Source organism: Labrus bergylta, chromosome 20, assembly GCF_963930695.1.
Source record: "Labrus bergylta chromosome 20, fLabBer1.1, whole genome shotgun sequence".
NCBI classification, from domain to species: domain Eukaryota; kingdom Metazoa; phylum Chordata; class Actinopteri; order Labriformes; family Labridae; genus Labrus; species Labrus bergylta.
Window position 1 is genome coordinate 7,819,197 of NC_089214.1, and position 24,102 is coordinate 7,843,298.

General features: G+C 42.3%; 1 protein-coding gene across 2 annotated transcripts; it reads left to right on the forward strand.

Annotated features, from left to right (window-relative positions):
- The first annotated feature begins 1,831 nt into the window (after positions 1-1,831).
- On the forward strand, positions 1,832-23,729 carry LOC109994270 (tyrosine-protein kinase yes-like). 2 transcript variants are annotated; one of them, XM_020647544.3, is made up of 12 exons: positions 1,832-2,444; positions 12,479-12,788; positions 14,361-14,460; positions 15,644-15,742; positions 15,996-16,099; positions 16,558-16,707; positions 17,100-17,255; positions 17,734-17,913; positions 18,703-18,779; positions 19,321-19,474; positions 20,177-20,308; positions 22,179-23,729. In XM_020647544.3, exons 2-12 carry the CDS (start codon positions 12,491-12,493, stop codon positions 22,385-22,387), a joined length of 1,659 nt encoding a protein of 552 aa, XP_020503200.2. In that variant the 5' UTR covers positions 1,832-2,444; positions 12,479-12,490; the 3' UTR covers positions 22,388-23,729. The 2 variants fall into 2 exon arrangements, with proteins under 2 accessions (XP_020503200.2, XP_065804789.1); XM_065948717.1 differs by having other exon boundaries at positions 12,482-12,788.
- Positions 23,730-24,102: the final 373 nt, after the last annotated feature.

Below are 24,102 nucleotides of genomic sequence, written 5' to 3' on the forward strand. Positions count from 1 at the left end.
ATAACTAATACAGATGAACTCAGAGTAAAATAATAATAATAATAAGAAGAATACATTTTATTTAAAGGCGCCTTACAGAGCAGAGATAAAAACAACAAAGTAACAACACAACAATAAAATTAACATTAAAAAACACAAATGTAGAGGATGTAAAGGATGTAAAGGAGTTATGAGAACGGGTGGAGAATGATCAGACTGAATATGCCAGTTTAAAAAGATGTGTTTTGAGATGAGATTTGAAAATGGAGAGAGTGTCAATATTACGGATTTGTGGTGGGAGGGAGTTCCAGAGGTGGGGGGGCAGAGCGGCTGAAGACCCTGGACCCCCATGGTGGACAGGCGGGCGGGTGGTGCAGTGAGTTGAATGGAAGAAGAAGACCTGAGAGTGCGAGTAGGTGTGTTGATGTGCAGGAGTTCAGAGATGTAAAGCGGAGCGAGGTTGTGGATGGCCTTGAAGGTGAGGAGCAGAAATTTGAAGGTGATGCGATGTTTAACCGGGAGCCAGTGAAGCTGCTGTAGGACAGGGGTGATGTGATTAACAGAGGGCGTTCTGGTGATGATGCGAGCGGCAGAATTCTGGACCAGTTGAAGTTTGTGGATGGACTTGAGAGGGAGACCAAAGAGAAGGGAGTTGCAGTAGTCAATGCGGGATGCAACCAGGGTGTTGACGAGGATGGCAGTTCTGTTGGGAGTGAGGGACGGGCGGAGTATCACAACTTGCTCATGGTTGTGTTCTGGTGTTACTGTTATTGGTATTGGTGTCATGCTACCCACAGTATTTGGCTCCCCCTGTGGACAAAGAGGTACGACTTATCCAAGTCAAAATCATGCACGTCCCTAATTATGCATAACTCTTATTCTTCATCTAATCAAAAGGCAGATTTTTTTTTTTTAAACTCCCGGATGGTCTGTGCCCAAAAAGAAATGAGAGGTTACGACTGAAGTTGTTTTGTGTACGAGGCTGTAAACATTTTTTATTTCTGCTGTAAAAATCGGCTTTTAAAACCTGTGTATGTGACTTATGTGGCATTCGGAACCTCAAGTGGACACTAGAGGAACTGCAGTTTTTTATGCACTTCAACATTGGCTGTTATTTTTAAGGTTGAGGTTGCAGCTTGAACTTCTCCCTTTACTGATTTGTCCTGTACATGTGCAGGCCACAAATCCCATCATGTTTTCTTGAGACAGTCAACTGTTTAACTCACCTTGAATATTTGCCGCGGAAAAAAATGTGATGCTCGTCTGACACCTAATCTTTGGCAGCAGGTACAACTAATAAAATCTACAAATTAGTCAATGTTAATAATAATAATAATAATACTAATAATAATAATAATAATACATTTTATTTATAAGCGCTTTTAAAAACTCAAAGACACTTTACAATAGTTAAAACATAAAGAACAGCACAGTAAGGACAGACTAACAGACATCACAGCATTACACACAAATCAAAAAGATAACAACAATAAAGGTAAACAACAGAAAACAGAAAATACATCACAATCATGTTAAAAGCTTGTTTAAAGAGGTGAGTTTTGATAGTGTTGATAATGTTGTCTCTGATGGTTTCCTTCCCTTTTTGCTTCATAAATAGGAATTAATATCAAACTCAAGTATATTTCAGAACCAGTTGAATATTCCTCACAGGAGCTTTGGGACTTCCCTGTTTACACTCCAGCATAATTGCAGCCTACGGTTTTTTCTCCGAGTTGCAAATATGAAACTGCAGTATCGCCGCACAACCAGCAGGGGGAGTCAGAGATCTGTACATCTTGTGATTGAAAATGGTACAAATTGAGTATTCTTTGAGACCTCTTTTTCTCCCCTACACATGAAACCCTCCTCCACTCCGCTCTTCTTCCTCCTCTCCAGTTTATGTATCCTCTTTATAATCTTCTTTATCCAGCCGGCTCTTCTTCTTCTTCTTCTGTGGTCGTCTCCTCCCTCCCAGCTGCTCCGGGATCAGCTGCACGCCGGACGGATCTGTGTCTCCAGCTGTGTGGATCCAGTCCTGCAGACAGACAAGCAGGCAGGCAGGCAGGCAGGCAGGCAGAGAGGCAGGGTCGGCCATGTTGTTGTGTGGGGGTTGATGTAAGTTTAGTAGTAGGAAGTGAAGAAGCGACAAAGGGCTGGGACACTTCAGGATCTCACTTTTCCTCCTCTCCTCTCCGCTGTCATGCTGCTGCTGGTTTCTGTGTCTGCTCCGCCGCCTCCGCCATCCGCACAGCCTGCAACACTTGCGCTGCTTTGATTTAACTTCAGCACTAAAAAAAAACCAAACAAACAAAAAAAAAAACCTCACCACAGTTTGATGGATGAAGTGAGAATGAAGGAGGCTCGGTCCCGGTTGGAATAACTCGGGATTTTTCTATTTCCGGATTTCACGAGGGGAGGTGAAGAAAACGGGAGAAATCGCAGAAGAGGAACGCGGATTTGAGAAGGTAAAAAAAAAACAAAAAAAACAAAAAAAAAATGAAACGGGTCTTTTGTCAGAGCTGTGCAGGATTGGATAAGGATGGGCCGAAAAGCAGCTGCTCGCCAGTCTGACCTGTCACCAACAAAGGAATAAACCTGTCTTATTACCATGCATTTACCTGCCTGTAGGTTATTACCCTCCTTAAAGCCGCAGCTGTGTATTAACCACCAGCTCATTATTAATAGGTGAAAAATCAGTTAACACAAATCATGTGCTTGAAATCCCACAGGAATATTAGAGCAGGCATATCAGATTGCAGATTTAAAGTAGGGCAAGGTCACTACATCCCTGATATTTAAGATTATAACAACCATTTAGATATCCTGCTCTTAGCCTATTGGTTGACTTGAGATGGGTTAACATCTGTAAAGGAGATTTATTTGTAATGCAATAATTATAGCGGTAAAGCTAGAGGTTGGAAGTTAAAACTACTATGAAGAAATTCTAATGCATTTGAAAAAACAGTCAGCCTGCTGCTGATCTGTTTTAACCTCTCTATCGTAGAAGAAGATGTGTACTACTTATTGTTTAAATATAACGCCACACAAAAAGTGCCACCTCATCATTTTCTAATAACTAACCCAGCAGTGTTTGACTCATGCTGATTCAGATTATTGTCAGATCACTGTCGGGGGGGGGATGAAGAGGAGGAGGAGGAGGAGGAGGAGTTGGTTCAGGTTCATAGTGATGCTGTCACTTTATACACTGATTACAAACTCACTAATTAACAGCTGAGTGACAGTTTTCTGTGACTTCTTCAGGTTGTGCTGTTTCTGATGAATTGTCCTCATTAAGTTTGACAGTCGAGGTAAACACATCGTCAGGCACAACATTCATTCAAAGGATACAGCTACAGTGTTATTGCTGTTGTTGGTATTATGGGTTAGGCTACACAAAGCAGTAGTACTTCTGGCATTGCAGGTTAGCAGTAACAACAGTCACGTTTTCAAAATTACATCTTAAACTGTAGTGCAAGAATTGTAACTCGAGGATCGATGGGTGCCCTGTGCACAGCCATAGTACTGATCCGGGGTGCAGCTAGACAAGGAACAGACCACTTTCAAGATTAGAGTAATCCACACCAGGATTGTTCAGATTCTGGTGTGTGCTGGATTACTGTGAAGTAAACCCAAACGCTCTTACCTGAGGGAACCTGAGGAAGCCACTGTGCTTAACGAGTTCTTATATGAAGTTTTTGCAGCCAAAGGAAGATTAAAGTTCCTGTTAATTTACTTAATGGTCTTTTTTCAGGACACATTTAGTTTTCAACCTGACTCAGGTTATCTGCTGCCAGAAAGCAATTTTAATCACAGACATACAAGCTGCTGTAACTCACAACTCGATCTGCTTCTTTTAATTTGATGTAACATCTGGAAAAGGTTTTTCCGTTGGTCACGATGTTTTTATAAAATGATGTTGACAAAATCATTTTGATGTAATTGCAGATCCCTTAACAGTTTAATGAGGTCAGTATCAAGCGGACACCAATCTGGTGCCTGGGATTATGTTGAAGGTTCTATGACATTTAATCTGTGACGAGCAGACGATGTTTCATCAAAGCCAGATCACAGGATCAGATTTTCTGCTTTTTTAGCCTTCAGGAAGATTGTTGCACTGATTTAATGCAAATAATTTACATTTGATAAATCTTAAAAATAGGCTGAGAAGAGAAGCACTACTTCTTTGGATATGGTTATTGGCCTCATGTTTTATGAGCTGTCGTGACCTGATAACTGCTCTCATATACGGCAAACCGAGGGGCGTCCAAAACGGCCGTGTGGGGGGGTGCCTTAAAACCGCCTACCTTCTCTGGTCCAAACAAATTTAGAGCATTCAGGACCAGAATCTAAAGTTAGAAGGAGGACATACTGGCTGCTGCATTGTTGTCAGAGAAGCCAGCACTTCAACATAGCATGTTTCCTTAATGTCTGATCATATAGTAAGCTCACTTTATCATTTCATTCAGTAGATATCTTACTGATTAGCTGGTCACTTATACAAAGACATGTTACAGGCTCTACTTTCTCTAGAAAGTGAGGAAGGCTCCTCCCACTGATTGACCTGAAACCTAAAGAAATAAAACAGGTTTCATGAGCAAATAAGATGATTTTTTTCTACATCTTGTAATAAATGATAAGGTGTCTGTGCCTAAATGAGTAACTTAAGTGTCTATCTATGCGGTGTGTTTCAGTACAGTTACATCTGAATCAAGAACTTCTTTAATAATCACACTGTAGTGAGTATACTCTTCCAGGGAACGGAGCCCGATCCAGACTGGCTTTCATAGACTCTGCATTAGATGTTGACAGTTCAAGCAAGCGGCCCTGTTGTGTGCTGACATACGGATGATTGTAGACACTCGGAGTCCCAAAATAGCTCGCAGTTATCCTCGACTCAGGTGCCAGGATTCAGGTATTATCAAGAGACCTGTTATCTGAGAAAAATGTGTGATGTCTGTTCTCTAGCAGCTTAAAATCTCACATGAACACTACAAAGAGGTCTTGAAAAGAATGAGGCTGATATTTTTCCAAGCAGGAAAAGTCGAGCGCTCTCCGGTCTCTCCACTCAGACATACTGATTACTCATTTGCAGGGCCGACTGCGTTTAATATTTCTCAAATCAAACTCTTTACAAGTCGTCTCTTGCCCTCAGACTGTTGCAAGCTGCAGGATCAGTTTACTCTGAGCGTGCCTGCAACAGCGCTCTACACCCAGCGCAGAGTAAATCTCATTATGAACCATTTATTGATGTTTCTCTCGAAGCTCTGAGGCTTCACACCCATATAGCATCACATGACATTTCCCCAGACTCGCTTTTAACTCTTTGGCATCAGAGGAATGTGGTGGATGTTGGGCAGGCAGCATCTGTTGCTGATCTGAAGCCGAGTAAAGCTCCAGAGATCCTCCTCGTCTGCGCCTGTGGCTGTGGCGTCAGCCGCTAACAGCTGTCCAATGAGACGCAGGGAAGGGTTTCACTCAGAAGCAAAATATGTTGTTGTTTCTTCTATAATGTATAAAAAATGTGAAGACTTTGGGCACCACAAGCGGGCCTGCATTCGGTTTGCTTGATGTTCTATCTAGAGAGTAAGCTTTTTAAGATGTTTTTTTGGCCATTTAGAGCTTTGTAGGTTGGATTTTAAATATTTAACTTCTTACAAGGAGCCAGTGAAGAGAAGCAAATATGGAAGACTTTTTCCTAGTTCTTGTAAATGTCCTGATACATAATTTTGCATGCTTGTTAAGGCAGCATGTGATGTAGTAATCCTTGCTAGAAGTATCAAATGCATGGACTAGTTCTCTTCATCGTTGTGTGTTATATCATAGACTGTAAATGTTAATGGACGAAGCCTGATGGACGTCAACCATCAGTTCCTGCAGCTGGCTTTGGAAACCCATCGATGGCTATTGTCATGCTGGAAATGCTGTCTTATACCCTAACTTTCAGTCAATCTAACAACAGGAGCTGGAGCTGAGGTGGGTTTGAAGCCTCTTGACAAACCGTTACATCACGCCGGCCTGTCAGTCAGGTCAGCTACGCGCCTTATTGTGGATAACGCTTATCCTTTATAAAATCAAAATGGATGAGTTGTAAAAAAAATTGTAGGAAAGCATACTTAAGCTCATGCCAGCTTTTTGTTTCTGACCATGAGGACTGTAAACCCGGGATTTCTCCCCTACATGTCATCTCAGTCTTCAAAAATTGTGATCCGTGTCTTCTTCATGTGCCCGAACGTCCAGATACCAGCAAGTGTGAGTTGTGCTTTTTCTCAGTCTTATCAGCATTTTTGTGAAGCCTGTGTGGAATTCTCACATTCTGGCGCCGAGCGGCGGGGGGAAGAAAAGCGTAGGAAGGTCATTGATAAGAGCAGTTCAGGTTGGTGTTATCACTGTAACAGAAGAATATGTAAAGTTTTGATTTCATAGCTTCAAGTTTGAAAAGCTGGAATGAATGTTTTTCTACCACAGCTGGTGATGGAAGCCGATTCCTGGCAGCTGTCTGATTTAGGTGTAGTGTGCAGAGCTCTTTCAAAGCCTCTCAGTATGGAAACTATGTGGGATGCTGGTGGAAACAAGCAGGGTCAAAGGTCACTGAAAGGATCCTCTGATGTCCGTGTTTGACTCAGTCCCATCGGGATTAACATCTGGAGTCTCCTCAGACATCGACTAGCACATGTAGTTTTGGTTTAGTATACGTCCTGTTCGACTTTGTGTTTTGAATATCCTCCTGCGGGGAAAGAGTTTTGGCCAAGACGTTCTAAAAAAAAAAGTCAGAATATGTCAAAGACTCCCAAAATGTGAATTTATTTGACTGCTGGAGAGAAGCGGTAACAGATGTGGAAAAGATTGTTGTTTAGGTCGAGGTTCTCTTTTCTGTTTTGTAACAAAAGTTATGAACCAATATCTGAACACACGTGAAGTGAAAAACCTGTTGTTGACTTTTGGTTCAGCTGCACATGAACACCAGATTAAAAGTATATAACTGGTTTCAGATACCCACATTCAAGGCGGGGGGGTTATGTCTTCATTTGTATTTCTTGAAAACACAGAGCTGTTGCTTGTACTGATTATGTCTTACAAATACATGAGTACACGTCTTTGTTTTGAAGATTTCACGGTCATGTCGACTGAAAGAAGAATTGTTTTGCCTTTTGCTGATCGTCCCAAAACCGTCTGCTTTTAATCACACGGCTTTGATTAAGGCTGAGAGAACAATCAAGCTTACTTTGCCCTCATTTTCTGTCTCAATCTGTCTAACGAAGAAGAGCTAGGACAATAGGACCACGCCTTTCCAATCAGATAGAGGAAACATCTTCAGTATACACACACATGTGTTTGTATTTAGTGTGTGTATGATAACGCTCCTCCTTGAAACTCTTCACCTTCCTCCCTCATTGTTTCCAGCTGGCTCTCACTGGTGTGTGTTTGCATGCAATGTGCTGTTGTAGGTCATGTTATCATCCTGAGGGCAGTGGGATGTTGTCAGCAATAAGAATTAGTTTCTATTATTAACAGCGCAGCAGATTTTCCTTGTGGTCTCATGGCTCTGCTGCTCATGCTCATGCTTTATCTTGTGTTGAACTGAACAGACTTTGATTTGAAGTTCAGTTAGGGTTTGACATTTAAGATCCCCCAAATCTCAGTGCAAACTTCCTGCTCTTTGTGACCTCAAATGCCACCCAAGACGTGTCATTTTAGCGCATTATTTCTGATTTAACCTAAGCCTCACTTTGGGGAGTATAGGTTCATCATAGAATGGCTGGCTAACGGGTCGTGTCATAGGCAAAGATGGTCAGCATCACACAATCAAGAGTCCATGTTATCTAACAATGGCACTATCCAGGCGTCCAGCACCTCTTGAAGAAATCTGGGAGTTAAATATGGGTTGATGTGTCCTTCATCTTCCAAATTTTCTGATGAGCCCTACGGGTTGGTGCAAATATGCTAACAAAATATCAAAACACTCGTTAAATATTCATTGTTATGCAGATGATACTTAACTATTCTTATCAATGAAGCCAGAGGAAACCAACCAGTTAACTAAACTCAAAGCATGCCGGCAAAAAGGACAAAAAGACCTGAATATCCGACCAGCACCAGAGAAAATATATATTTTTATTTTTTTCAACTCCAACTCAAAACAAAATGCTAAGAACTGAGCATTAAGCACTAAGAAATGCTAAGAAAGTGCAGTAACTTAACACAAATCAGGCCCATTCTGTCTCAGACCTGTGAAGCATGTGCATTCATTACTTTTACAGTTAATATTGCTGTTCCCTAATGTCAGGGTGCTCTAGTAAGTCTTTAAGATCCAATGACCCTCAGTATGTTTGTCTCCGTCCTTCCCTCCGTCTCTTTCTCCCTCTATTCCATATTCTTGGCCTATCCAGTATCGGCAGATGGCTTTGAGTTTGGTCCTACAGGAGGTTTCTGCCCATTAAAAGGACATTTTTATTTGCCAATGTACCCAAGTGCTTGTTTATAAGTCGATGGATGTTTTGCCTCCCAATGTGATATAACAAAGTACAGTCTAGAGCTGTTTGATTGATATGAGTCCGCCTCCAGAAATCCTTCTCAGTAATGAAACATCTCTTGGTTGCTGCTTTTCATACACAATATTGACTGTCTATAAAGGCCAAGCTGACCCTGTGCAGTCGGACTACATGTGTGCTTTTGGTCACTCCTGTTTTTTTAGTTTTCTCTTAATATCCTCCTATGGTAAATCCTCTAACCGTGTAATCCTCCTAGTTCAAGCTGTGGGAGCTGGCACTGTCTGCCTGGTTGCCCCCTCCCTCATTCTACCAACCTGCTGTTTCTCCTTTGAACTCCATCTCAATCACTTTCTCTAAACCCACACAACCACTAATGGCACTTTTATCTGACACACTGTTTTTGTTGGCAGTGCTCTACTTAGCCTTGATGGGATTGAATGTGGTTGATATAAAGATACTTTTTGTGTGTTTTTCAGATTTAGGTCATCTCCTGGTAAAGATAGTTGACAAATATATTTTCCAGAAACAGGTGGAACATCCTTCTCTCGCCACTTGGAGTGTGTGTATATATATTACAGCTTCAATCTCTTTTTGCAATCCTTCAGTTGATTGATAATGTAGTCTTCCGTACAGCACAGCTTACTGACTTCTGACTGACCTCAAAAGAAACCAAAGAACTCTAAAGGTATACTTCTCCTAATGATGGTTAAAGTAGCTTTGTTCCACGTTTGTAGTATTAGGGCTCAGCAGTGTTTTAAGCTAAAGGCTAACATTAGTAAGGGCCCGTTTTTTTCTGAGCACTAGTGTCTTTTTGTTTTCAATGAGGAAAGAGAGTTAGCAGCAGAAAGCCCCCCACCCACCGGAGGGCACCCAGCCTCTTTTCCAGTACTAATCAGCCAGTAAGTTTAGCATGTTAGCATTTCTGATTGATCTTCAACTCATCCAAAGATTGTCAAGGAAACAAGGATAGCTATTTTGACATTTCTATGTAGGAACCATAAATATTGATTTCAAATTTAACTTGTGTCCATCTGATCATTTTGGAGATATTTCTGATATTTTAGGGGAACACAAGTCCGAGGGAGACAAAAGGCACCAACACAGCTATAAACAGAGAAAAGTTCTTTACCAGTATTTTTTTTTATTGGTATGTTTATTAGATAGTCAAAAGAGTCTGAGAAGGAAACAAAGGAAATAAAATGAAGAACTGTATTCAGCAAGTTGTTCATAAGCCGTGAAGCTGCAGCACTTTAACGTCTGAAATATAGTACTGATTTCAACACCTGTTGTATGGTATGAATGTAAATGAAAACGCTAATATAGAGTTTCATTCTGATGCTTAAGGACTTGTATTCTGTTTCAAAATTTCCATATTTTCAGCAGTTATATGTTTGGGAAGGTGATGTCACTTTTTAGGAAACAGCTGATGTCCCATTTTTTAAAAAGAAAATACATCCTCTCTCGAAAGTGCAAATATTTCTGGGACCCTGTCCAGTGTTTTACAGCGTGGTGAGTTCACTGCTGAGCCAACGGGCCAGACTCTTGTCTGCCTGATGAGGAAACACAAGCCCACCAGAGTGGAGCGAGCTGCTGAGTGAAGCCTTTTGCTTTCCATGATACGGGTTGGATTCTTGGGGATGGGGAAAAGGTTGGAAAAAGCCTGTTTTTCTTGCCAACATTCCCAACATATTGGCTCTAGATCTAACATCTGAGAATAGATTTATTGGGATAATCCTTTGAAGACATTTTTAAGAAATCTGTTTCATTTGACTTGAGCACTCATTAAACGGATGCGTAGAGGGCGACTGGCGCTCGGCACAAGCTTGTAGTTTAAAGAGTTTCACGTTTTTTGATTTGAACAAAGTGTTCTGAATCTTTGGAAGGCTTCTGTGGTCGTCCCCATTTAGTTGATTTCCTTGGCAGTTCAGCTGAAGAACTCGATGAACCCTCGATCACGCTCCTCCTTCTTCAATGAGGGCGAAAAAACAAATCCCTCCCACCTCTCAAAAAATCAAGGCCACTGTTTGAGATCCAGTGAAAAGGTGCATTACAGCCTCGGCAGATTCTCTTCAGCTTCATGGATGCATGATTGCGACCCTGTTGTTCAGTGAACCGCTGCCCTCGTCTCTCCTCCCGTCACCAACCGAGCCACAGCGCTGCTAAGTAGCATGTGTTTGTAGGGTCTGCAAGCGCTCCGGTTTCACTTCAATCCTCCATTGTTTTACCGTCTTGTAATGTGTCAGCGCCAATTAAGCAAGTTCTAGTCCTGGAGCGGCTGTTGTTCTTGGCAAGTGAAAGGGTTCTGATCTCCCCGAGCTCAGACGTCTTTACGAGCATGTCTGATTGTCTCCACATTTTCCAGACCTTCGCCTCACTGAAGAATGCCTCAGAGTGACTCCATCCAAATTGTGTTAGAGGAGGTATGACTACACATTGATGTTTTGGATTCTGCAGCGTGGTCAGGCCGAGTCATGGACAGATTATGACACAAGAGGAACCTGGGTACACACACATGAAGCCCCCCCCCACCCACCCCTCCTACCAAGACAGCTACAGCGCAACTGTTGTCTTCATATTTTGCAGTTTGAACTGTTTGACTCAGACAACAGAAAAGACTCAAGAGTTTGTGTGGTCATTTTGTGTTTCATTGCAGTTCTTTTGTGTCTTTAAGGATTCTCTTTATGGTTGTTTTGAGTCGTATTGGGTATTTAGGTATTTCATGCTACAGCATTTGGTATCTTTAAGATCTTTTTTCTTGATCATTGTAAATTCATTTTTATCTCTTTATTGTTGTTTTGAATGTCATAATGGTTGTCTCGTTGTATGTGTTTTGAGTGTTGTGTTGTAATTCTGCGTGATTTCATATTCATTTGGCGTCGCTGTGTGGTCATTTTGCATTCATTTGTGGTCATATTGCGTCCCTTTTTACTTGTTTTGTGCTCTGTAGTTCCCTTGTGTATCTTTTTTGTTATATTTTAGACTGTTATGTTTTAGACAGAATGTTTTTAATCTGTTTTTGTTAATTTTGCATCTTTCTAGTTTCGTATGTCAACTTGTTTTGTGTAATATTTCCATTTTTAAATGGACTTGGCTTGTATATTTCTTTTCTTGTCTTCTGACCACTAAAAGCGCTTTTACACTGCAGGTCACACCTACACATTCACACACTGATGGTAGAGGCTGATATGTGAAGGGTCTGAAGCAGCGGGAGCTATTTGGGATTGAGTGTTTTGCCCATTGACACATTGGACATGTGGCTGCAGGAGCTGGGGATTGAACCCCCAACCTTCCAGTTAAGAGATGACCGACTCTACCACTTAGCCACAGCCGTCTGGCTTTTAAGTCTCTTTGTGTTCATTTTCTTAAGCCCTTGATTAAGTGTCAAACAAGAAAGATTCAAAGCTAGTTCATAGGGAGGCTCTGACCCCTGAACCCAACGACCCCATGGGGTTTCTGGGTAATTCCTCCACGGGCTGAGGGCCCATGAGAGAGAGGTTTGAATCGTATCAAACAAGGCATGAAAATACAACACAGCACTAATGCTGCTTAGAGCTCTCATTATCCTCTTTAATTCATTTTAATCTCTTTTGGGGAAAACAATGGTATGTAATGGATCGCAACAATAAAAAGTCATAATCACCATTTTAGCCCTCTGTCTCGTGCTTGTCTAAATTACAACATGCATGCATAGAATAATTTAAACGTCCAACTTGTGTAGCGAGGGATTCAAAGCGGATTAAATACTTGCCCATATGTCCCACTTACATGGCTTATGGTGTTAGCGTTTGCAGCAACAACAACAACAAAATGATTCACATGTTAATATCAGGAGGTCATTAAATTTTCATTTCATAACTCATGTTGCTACAGGCCTCATGTTGCAACTGTTAATCCCGCTCCTCCCTGCTCTTCACTTAATTTATGTATCATCAAGGCGACTCGAGAATGTGGTGCTGTCGTTTCCAATATGCCTGCAGTGAACTGACGCTGTGTGTTGTGTGTCCGTCCAGCAGGGTGAGACGATGGGCTGCATAAAGAGCAAAGAGGACAAAGGCACGACAATGAAGTATCGGCAGGAAAACTCCACGGGATCAGACCCAAACGCCATCGCCACAACGCCTCACGTCGGCCATTACGGACCTGATCCCACCCAGCTCCAGCAGAATCCGCCTACCTCCTCGTCATCGGGCTCCGGGGGTGCAAGCTTCAACCACACCCTCACGCCGTTTGGAGGCTCCTCGTCTGCCATTACTCCCTTTGGAGGGGCGTCGTCCTCTTTCTCCGGCCCCGTGTCCAACTCTTTCTCTGGTGCCGTCTCCAGTGAGTGGCGTTCCATCCTAGAGTGACATCACAGTGCTGAGAATGGCCGCCGTGCAGCGTGTTGTGTTTTGAATACATGTTTAAGCCAATTTGCTTCACAGCTGAACCCGATGATTAATTCATGCCTTTGGGGGTTTTTCACTGCTGAATTAATTCTCCCTACGTTACACTTCTTATGACTCAAAATCTTTTAATTATTTAATCTGCGTGCTTCTGCCCGAGTATTTACATAACGCTGTATTCAATTTAAACAATTTGGACCATTATTTTAAAGATATTTAAATCAAGATGTAAAGACTTGACTTTTGGTAGTGTTGTAGTCAAGACCACACTAACGGAGACTAAGACATACCCGAGACCAGAGTGCTCCGAGATCCAGACAAGACCAAGACCAGAAATATCACTTGAGAAACCAACATCTTGTGTGCAGCGGGCGTGTACCCCATGTGACAGGGTCAAAATCTAATTTTGAATGAATTGAAGTTATTAGTTCTTTTAGAAAGAGGCTGTATCTGATTCCAGCTGTCATTGGGCGAGAGGTGGGGTCGGTCAATCACAGGGCGATGAGAGCAATAGATCAGTTATTTTTGTGATTAAGGAAATGTTTTGATTTCAACCAAGGAGTTTGTTTGGAGGGTCGATTGCGATTTCTTCCCACTCCTGGTGTGTGAGCCAACTGTCGAGAGTGTCTGAGTATTTGAAATCCCTGAAAAGAGAAAACATAAAGTACAATGAAACCAAAACAAAAACGGTTATAATCTGTACGATAGGTTGTAAACACTGTGTGCAGACACTGAGTCTGTGCTTCCCTGATGTGTTGCTATGACACCCTAACGTTCCAGTCATTGTTATTTAACTAAATTTTCCTTGTTAGACTTAACACCGGCCTTACTATCAGCTGCGATCATCCTAAATGTGCCCGAGCAGTTTACAGATATCCTGAGAGAGCACACCAGGCAGGGGATTGTTTAGGTGAGATCTATGTTGTAATCCTCCTTCATGTTAGATTATCTGCTCTCAGGAGGAGGTGAAGGTGGCAATGCCATGGTGTTGGCTTCATTCCTGCAGGAGGTAATGGGATTATTGTTGGAGGTGTTGCTGTCAGTGGTTGGTATATGAATGTTGTCTGCAGGGTGGCTGCAGTCACTTTATCTTACTAGGTGTTGAGATGGAAAGATGGTTTAATAAACTATGTCTTCTTAACCTTCTTCCTTCTTCTTGCATCATATTTGAGTGATATGGTGATGAGACGACAGTTGGGATGAGAATTGTTTTCAAACTTGCTGAATACATATATTGACTTTCGTTTGTTTTGTGTCTCACTGTGTCCCATTAGAAAGTCTAGTCATTATCACATGCCCATGCAGGGGAAGCACTCATACTGCAGATCTATAAGCTAGAGAAGATCCATCCAGTGAGGTCATGGACCTTGGCGTGACAGATTTATCTACTTTAATTACAAAAACCTTCTTTTTTATGACATGCTCCCTCTGTCATGTCTTTACAGGAGTGATGTTCACAAGCTAATCAGGTATTTATTCACAACCTGTGAATCTGTTTTTGTGTTTGTAGGTGGCGTCACTTTCTTTGTGGCCTTGTACGACTATGAAGCTAGAACATCAGATGATCTTTCATTCAAAAAAGGAGATCGCTTCCAAATCATCAACAACACGTAAGCATGGTCCTAGTTTCTCCTTCTGTCTTTAGGCCCACTTATTTAGGATACGTTTCATTTCATGTTTCAATTCCAAACTGCACCTGTGCCTCGTTTTTGTATCTATGAATGGAATTTGATTGCTTTTTTATTCCTGCTGCTGGATGTGTGAGTTCTCTTTTATTTAATTCCAGCCGTGGCAGAAATGTCGCCTGAGGTTACAGCATTGTAATGCTAAGTAGATTTGTCTCATTCAGCCCCCATTGTGATGCTGGTTATCCGTCACGCCTCACATTTCAAAGACAGTTGAATCATTTTTTGTATCAAATCTGCAGGTTTGAATGAAAGCAGATGAAAAAAACGTACAAAAAGATGATTAAAAAAACAACATGCAAGGCAACATGCAGATAATGTGAGGACAATTTTTACAACTCCGGCCCCTGAATGAGTCACTGTTAACCACCATTCACCTGTTTTAACCCGAGTATCAGTCATAGCAGGACGTGTTAGTAGTGACTGGAAGGGTTTTTTTCAGTGTCCTTTGGTTTATGTTTTATGGGAATACTGATTCTACCATCGGCACTACAAGCAACATTTTTTAGGTATTAATCAAGCGGCAAAGTCTGGTGTTGAAAAATGAAGCTAATGCTGAAGTGCAAAATCCTGTAGTTCCATTTGTGTCCACTCGAGGCTTGCTGCAGAAGCACAGAAAGTCACATCCACACCCATTCAAAAAAGCCTGTTTTTACAGCAGACATTAACATGTTTACAGCCTGGTTCAAACAATTAAAAAGGCCTCGTTAGCTCATGTTTCTATCTGCACACACTGTACAGGGGTTGAATTTTTTGATAACTCGTCTGTTTTGATTTGATGAAGGATAAGAATTATTCACAATAAGAGGTTAACTGACCTGACTGACAGGCTGGCACGATGTTACAGTTTATAAAGAGGCTTAAAACCCACCTCAGCTCCAGGTCTCAGCCTGTCATTAGGTTGACTGAAAGTTAGGCTGAGACAGCATTTCCAGCATGGAGACCGCCATCGATGGGACTCCAGCGCCCCCTGCAGGAACAGATGTTTGACGTCACTCAGGCTTCATCCATTAATATTTACAGTCTATGATGTTAATGAAGGAAACGTTGAACTGTTAATTAATGAAGTCCGTTTTGTAACCTCTCTGGTGTCATCATCCTCCTGCAGAGAGGGAGACTGGTGGGAGGCTCGCTCCATCAACACGGGGAGGAAAGGTTACATCCCGAGCAATTATGTTGCCCCTGCAGACTCCATCCAGGCTGAAGAGTAAGGCTTAGTATTCGCTGCTTGTTGTAGTATCATCGTTCCATCTACAGCGACTCCTCCAGGAGACTATTAATGCTTCCATGATCTCACCTCAGGTGGCTTACAACAATGCAGAGGAAGCTTCTTAATGTCATTTTGATGTTCTAATCTAAGCAATGACATCTTGTTAAGCTTTTAATAGTGTTCACTAAGATCTTCTGACAGCACTTAAATCTTAAGTTTGTCTGGTTTCTGATGGTGTTTCTCTCAATAGGTGGTACTTTGGTAAGATGGGACGCAAAGACGCTGAGAGGCTGCTGCTGAATCCAGGGAACAATCGAGGAACGTTCCTGGTGCGAGAAAGTGAAACTACTAAAGGTGAAGATTTCTTACACATAATGTACAAAGTAAAGTTTGAGGAGTCTCCTTAACTAAAGGTCCTGGTCATAGTCTGCTTGGACGAGCTGATCTACAAGCATGCGGAGAGCTTTAAGACTTGAATGGAGGCAGAACTCTCCTTATTAAATCCTCTTTATCTCAAGACCTCTATTTGATAACAAACCTTGTTGTCTTGTATTAATGAGCATAGTTCTGCTGATTAGCCAAAGTCAAGGCAGGTTACTGCTTGGCGCCCCAGACCAGAAGGGGAACCCCGAGGGCTCACAAACTTAAACCAAAGCAGTGGCCCAAAATGTGCAAGTTTTGCATCAACCGTAGGAATCCTCCCTAAGGGGGCCCCATCTGACAGCACTCAACTCTCGTTGCCAAAACCCTTTATCAACTCTACATGGTCCAATGAGGAGTGGGATAAAGAACCTTTCTCTCGCTTCCTCCAGGTGCTTACTCTCTCTCCATACGGGACTGGGATGATGCCAAAGGAGACAACGTGAAGCACTACAAGATCCGCAAGCTGGACAGCGGGGGATACTACATCACCACGCGAGCACAGTTCGATACATTACAGAAGCTTGTCAAACACTACACGGGTATGTAGTGTGACAGCAGAGGAACATTTGCCTCTGAGTGAATGCTAAAGTGTTACCAAGGGAGATGAGAAGCATTTCATTTAGTTAACAATTGATGGAGTGGTTATGATCCAGGTCGAATCTCTGTCATCACACTTGCCTTCAGTCTGACTGCAGAGGGTTTTAGTGCGTTAAAAGCCACTTCATCTCATTTATATTTCATCACAGTTGGTGTAAGAGTTTGATTTCATCCACATCAAATGAAATGAAGCGATGCATGAAACCGACCGGCTTTAAAACGCCGTATCCTGCCAGTTCAAAGGCTCATGCTGCTGGGGTGTGTGTGTGTGTGTGTGTGTGACACCGCTGGGTGTAATGTTACCTTTTTGATCGCTTTGCTCGCTTCATCACAGAACACGCTGACGGGCTCTGCCACCGGCTGACCACCGTTTGTCCCACGGTCAAGCCTCAGACCCAAGGGCTGGCTAAAGACGCCTGGGAGATTCCTCGAGAGTCCCTGCGACTGGAGCTCAAACTGGGCCAAGGCTGCTTTGGAGAGGTCTGGATGGGTAAGAGAAAGACGAATGAAAATGTCTGGAAACAGTTTCTTCCTGGCGTCATGCATTTGTTTGTTATTCAGTTGTAATTATCCTGATGTGAACACAAACGCAGGATCAGAACAGATTTTCTTTTTTTTAAGGAACACAACATAATTTGCTTAAATCAAAAACACACAAACACTCTAAAGCTTACAGTTATTGTGTCTATTTTTGGCCCAAACTTGGGAATTATCCACATCCTGCAGTTGCTTCCTCTGTTTGTTGCACATCCCCAGAGACGGTCAAAATAATTTGCTCCTTTCACGACGCCAAACTCATATCCGCTCGTCCTTTCTGCAAGGAGTGCATGCATGACAGCACATGTCTGAGCAATTACAAGCCCTAATTAATGATATTGTCCCACTCACACCCCATTAACAACACTGATTACCCTTTCGGCCTGTGGGCTTTTTCTCTCAACCACCCCCCTGTGTTTTTTCTTTTGCAGGCACGTGGAACGGCACCACAAAGGTGGCCATAAAGACGCTGAAGCCGGGCACCATGTCCCCAGAGGCCTTCCTGCAAGAGGCTCAGATCATGAAGAAGCTGAGGCACGACAAACTGGTGCCTCTTTATGCTGTGGTGTCCGAGGAGCCCATTTATATCGTCACAGAGTACATGGCTAAAGGTACACGCAGATACAGGGAAACATACTTTCCAAACAGGCATGTTGGATAAGCAGGTAAACACATTTTCAGAGAGCTTCCAGCCCTGGAGAATATCAAGACTGAAGCTGTTCCCTGTTACTCTCATGAGGCCTCACAAAGTCTCACACTGCAGACAGTTAAGGCACAGAATTGATCAAGCGGCTTCAGTTTTTCAGCACCGCACTAATGTCAGCTGTACGCATGATGATTCCCTTAAAGAAAAAAATGCAAATGTTATGGATGTTTTAATTAATGTGCTGCACAGATTGAAGGTCCTTGAGAATCCCTTGTGGTTTCCCGGAGGACTGAAACCGAGATGTTTAATTGAAAACTGCAGTAGTTTAGCAGGGAAGGTTTCATAGCTTCATCTGCAATGCGTTGTTTTCCAGGTTTTTATGAGTAGTTAGATATTTGTGTGTGTAAATGCTAACTCTAAGACGTATGCCTCTGTGTGTCTAAATGCCTACAGTTTGTTGATCCACTGTGCGTTGTGATTTGATTGAGTAATTTCGACCATTACTCTACTCCTATTGCAGAAGTATACATCCTCTAATAGGCACCAAATGAGAAACAAATCAATATGGAAGGCATAACCAATTCAATACTGAGCTTAATTTATTATTCCCAACAAGGTACAGAAAAGATGGAGGGCTTAATTGAAATATTTAACATCTCATATAGGAGGACATTAGTATGCAGGCGGTATCATTTATTGCTCCCACATTATATCATGGCCGCTCTGCATTTATGATCTCTCACTGCTTTTACAGGAAGCCTGCTTGACTTCCTCAAAGAGGGTGATGGAAAGTTTCTGAAGCTCCCATTGTTGGTGGACATGGCTGCACAGGTGAGGAAATATTATGTCTCCCTCCACAGATTTGCATGAAAAAAATGTAAGTAGCTACCCACTGATTTCTGAAAATGTGTTATGAAGCCCATCGACGTCGCTCACCATATTGGAAAAAGATGTCTGCACCAAACCTTCGCTCAAATAGCTGTTCAGGCAAGCCGCACTGCTAAATTCTAAGGGAGACCTCAACTGCAAAAACCCAAAGTTACAGACGGAGACACAAAGTACAATTCACAAAAACATACGACCTCAAGAAGTGTTTTTTTTTGTTTGTTTTGCGAGTGCAGAATTTGTGTCAGTGATTCATGCTGTTGAGCTTGCGGTGTTATTTTAAGCCTCAGATTTTGAATTTGTATTTTTAGCCTCAGGTTAACATAACTTCCTCTCCCAGATTTGGCATACTTCTGTTCTTTTTGTTATTTGTCTTCTCTTCTATGTCTGTCAGAGAGGCTTGATGTTCTGAGAGGCTAAAAATTATTTGCGGAAGCCGCCCTCATGAGACGCTGTCAATGTATTTATTTTTATTTTTATTTTTTAGATTGCAGACGGTATGGCTTTTATCGAGAGGATGAATTACATCCACAGGGACCTGCGTGCTGCCAATATTCTTGTGGCCGACAACCTGGTGTGCAAGATCGCTGACTTTGGTTTGGCCAGGTTGATAGAGGACAATGAGTACACAGCCAGACAAGGTGGACGGACACACACACACACACACACACACACACACACACACACACACACACACACACACACACACACACACACACACACACACACACACACACACACACACACACACACACACACACACACACACACACACACACACACACACACACACACACACACACACACACACAGCTGAGTCACTGGTGAAAGATGGAGCAGTGACCTCACAGCAAGGTTGACTCCCTGCTGTCTTCTTTCATGGTGAATTAAGATAATGGTGGAAAGCAGATGCTCCTGTTCACTCTGATTAGTTGCATTTTTAACACGCTGGGAGAGCTCATCTCACCGCCTTCTCCTGAAACAAGTCAAAACAAGATGGGTCATTTTAGCTTCATTTAACTCGTGTTTTTCAGAACACAACGGAAGGCATCGCTATTTGTGCAAATGTGAACCCATACGTTGAGCCAAAAACCGTTAAAATTGTTGAACGAAGGAGCAAGCCTTCCAAGATCTACTCATGAAATAGCTCTTGACAACATTGTACAAATCACTTCAGAGAAAAGATGTGTTCATTTTCACTATTCATGTCGCAAATGTTAGCATGCTAAATGTTACAGCCTAAAAATGTCTTAATCCTCGTCACAATGGCTATTTTAGTAAAGCTGCTGCGCCCTCTAGTGACCTTACCTCACCTGACCCTCTCTGCTCTGCATGACTTCCAGGAGCCAAATTCCCCATTAAATGGACGGCCCCCGAGGCCGCTCTCTACGGCCGCTTCACCATCAAGTCAGACGTCTGGTCCTTTGGGATCTTACTCACCGAGCTGGTCACCAAAGGCAGAGTGCCCTACCCGGGTAAGTGATCCTAACAATGGACGCACAGAACAACAAATATTAGAGGGGTCAGAGGGTGGTAATACACAGCAGGAGTTATCAGCTTTCAGTCTGTCGGAAGGCGTCAAGCTGGCGTGCTCATTAATGACAGAGGATGACGTGACGCTGTCTGATATTGTCTGTGCTGGTTTGTTTATGCCTCTGCAGGGGGAACAGTGACAGCCACACACACACACTCATAACCTTAACACATACACACACACACACACACACACACACACACACATTTGAGATTAGATGAGACCATCTGGTGGAAGGCGAGCAGGAGATTGAACACCACTCTTGTTTATAACCATCTGCCAGACTGACACTGCCCTGGGGAGCGGCGCCTGCAGGGCTCAGTAACACCTTCACACAGCTCCACTTTTCATCAGATTTATAAAGCCTAAGAGGGAGATCAACTTTGCAAGAAGAAACATTTCAAATACTACTTTGGCACTAGGTTTCATGAATAGTTTAACACTTACGGAAGTACGTATCCTCACTGAAGAGTTTAAACATTTACCTTCATACCCTAGCTAAAGTTTGTAGCTCATTAGCTTAGCATCACATGAGCACTAAAAACAGTAGGACAGCTTCCACAACATTTTCTTCTAAGTTGTTGTTGTTCTGCAGTTGATCATTTTCAACACTATCATCTTTGGCCAGGTGCAGCGACTGCCCCTGAGTCACAAGGTTGCTAGGCAACATGTAGGGACTACCCCTTGTTCCCTGTCTTTGTGCTTCACGCTGTTTGGGTTCAGCACCTGATCCTAAGACCGGTTTCCCCAGTGGAACAATGAAATGTATTGTATCATATCCTTTTCTATCCTATCCCATCTTATCGTAGCGTACGTAGCGTAGCGGTTAGAGCCAGGACAGGGACTGTTCAAAACCGGGACATATTAGTGTTTCATAGATATTTGTGGGGACTCTGGGCGAGGAGCTTCAAAATTGGACGGTGCCGGTCAAATCGAGACGGATGGTCACCCTACAATTCTACAATTCACTTAGCAGACGCTTTTATCCAAAGCGACGTACATCAGAGAGTAAGAACAGCACAAGCAAGGATCTAGAAAAAAGGGAACAATGTCAGTAAGAGCAAACGATCGGCTTTGAGTCTGATTGGACACACAGGTGCTGACAGGAAGTGACCAGAGGTAAAGCACAACATTGATTGTAGTTCTTGAGAGCTCTAATCAGTATAGAAACCATCTTATAAGTCATCATTATAAAACAAAAACCATCGTCATTACCATCATCATCATCAATAATATGGAGACCATCATCATTAAGTTAGTAGGTATTCATGAAAGAGCTGGGTCTTTAGCTTTTTCTTAAAGGTGCAGCGGGACTCTGCAGATCGACCTAACCTAATCGTATCGTATCAAATCCTAATCTAAGCTACACATTTCTTTGCTGTAGCTTCAAATTTAGTGTTCAGGTCTGACGTTAGTGTCAATCTTCTCCTCTAACTTCAAATCACAGCGTGATCACAAGCATCAATCTTCTCTTTTAAACTTTTCTCAGCGTGTATAAAGCAAAATAATCTCTGACTATAGGATCAGACACTTGGTCAGAGTCTGTTGAGACAGTCATGTTTTGAAAAGTTAAATTGAAGAAAAACAAACACATGAGCCCCTTGGATTTTTTCCTCTCACTCTTGTCACTATATTACCTTTTTTTGATCCAATCAAACTCCTTAAGAGGAAGAATGTTTGACATTTCACACATAAATATTACAAGGGCGACATCTACTGGATCAAAAAGTCGCTCATTCTTCCTTTAAATAACATTTTTAAATGATTTTAAATCTCTGACTCACCTCTGTGCCTTCCCGTCTCCTCCTCAGGGATGGTGAACCGAGAGGTACTGGAGCAGGTTGAGCGAGGCTATCGCATGCCCTGCCCCCAGGGCTGCCCCGAGTCCCTGCACGAGATGATGAAGCTGTGCTGGAAGAAGGAGGCGGACGAGAGGCCGACGTTCGAGTACCTCCAGTCCTTCCTGGAGGATTACTTCACCGCCACAGAGCCACAGTACCAACCCGGAGAGAACCTATAGCCTGCTTGGACGCCTGGAAGTGGACGCGGTTATTGAAAGAAGGAAAAACAAGAGCTCTTAATTATTCACTTGATCAGAAACTAGACTAAACCACTACTTGCTCAACCACATATTTTTGGCTCTCATCGTCCGCCATCATTTCATCTTTTTGTTTTTCATTCATGGTACCACACGTCTGACCAATGGGTTTTACCACCGTGCACGATTAACGACTGTTCTTCATTTTTAAATCCATTGTAAACACCCCACATGTGGGACTCTTTGTGGTGAACACAGTATGTCGCTGTGAAATAAGCTGTGATAATCCCTCGCATTAGAAAAAACCCCATCACAGAGTCCCAAATGTTGGGCTTTTGTTGGGGTTTCATGTGGTGATCTCACACTACATTTGCCTTCCAAATTGCTTTCTTTTGTGGTGGATTGGTAAATTATGCATTAATGCAATTAATTATTAAGAGAGATAATATATTAGACTAATGGGGAGAAGCTCTCAGGGGACTAACGGTCCATTTAACGGTGATTATTTAACAGAAAATCCCACACAGCTTGACTTTACTTACATTCCGCTACAGTGCAGTTCTTGTGTTTTTGCAAATGGATGAAAGGACTGTGACATGATTTTTAATGCCTTCCTCATCTTTGACTGTATATTTTTTTTTTCTATGTTCCTTTGCTCTAACATTTGATTCATATCACTCAGACATGGATTTATAGCTCCCGTTGACGATTGTTACGACTCTCCATCATCCTCCAGAAATCTCTTTTTAAGTCTTCTTATCACAAAGCCATAATTCTTTCTGCACCACACTGGCCCGGGTTGTGTAATCTCACTGTGATCACCCGCTCTGACACATGCTTACATAAAGACGCTCTGGTTGATGTGTCAGTGAGTTAAAGAGTGATGAAACACGTGGACGTGTGGCTCTTTGCCAAACCACAACGACACCTAAGGAAACGTCTGCCAGCCGAGGATGCAGGACTGGCTGTCAAAGTTCTTTCTATGAGTGGAAATCATGAACAAATCCACCGGGGGAAAAAAACAGACTTTAAAAGCACTTAGGACTCTTTTGTGTTCATGCATCTCCGCAAAGACTATTTGTACTGCAATGATCGCCCTTTTTTTACAGTGATTTTTACCTTTGCATTTGTGTGGACTAATTTGGGACAGTGTTATGATGCAAATTCACGCCCGAACTTGTAAAGAAGGGCTTTGTGTAATATAGAAATCCTCATTTTGAAAAGATTATGAACAAAAATGAGAAAAACTGCAAATTATATTTGGGTGGGAAGAAGTGGGTTGAGTCCTGATCGGGGAGTTTGTACAATAAAAGACGTGATTTTACACGTGTTTGTATCGTTTTGTGGGGCTACATAAACTCTTTTCTTTTTAATCTATGCAGCACATTTTATACAGATGTAAACTCAATGTGCTTTACCTTTACAGCAGACAGAAGTAAACAAACACAAAACATACTATCATTAAAAAAATGAACAAATAGATTCAAAAACACATTTTAAATCCAACATACATTTATAAAAGGACCCTGCACCCTCCTTTAAAACACAAACATGTGTTCCTATGACAGCTCACACACAGGACCATGCACTAACTGTACATATGTACACACACACACACACACACACACACATAAAAAGACAAACTAGCTGCCAAAAGCACTAGAGAAAAGCAATATTACGTTTCTACAGCCCTCAGG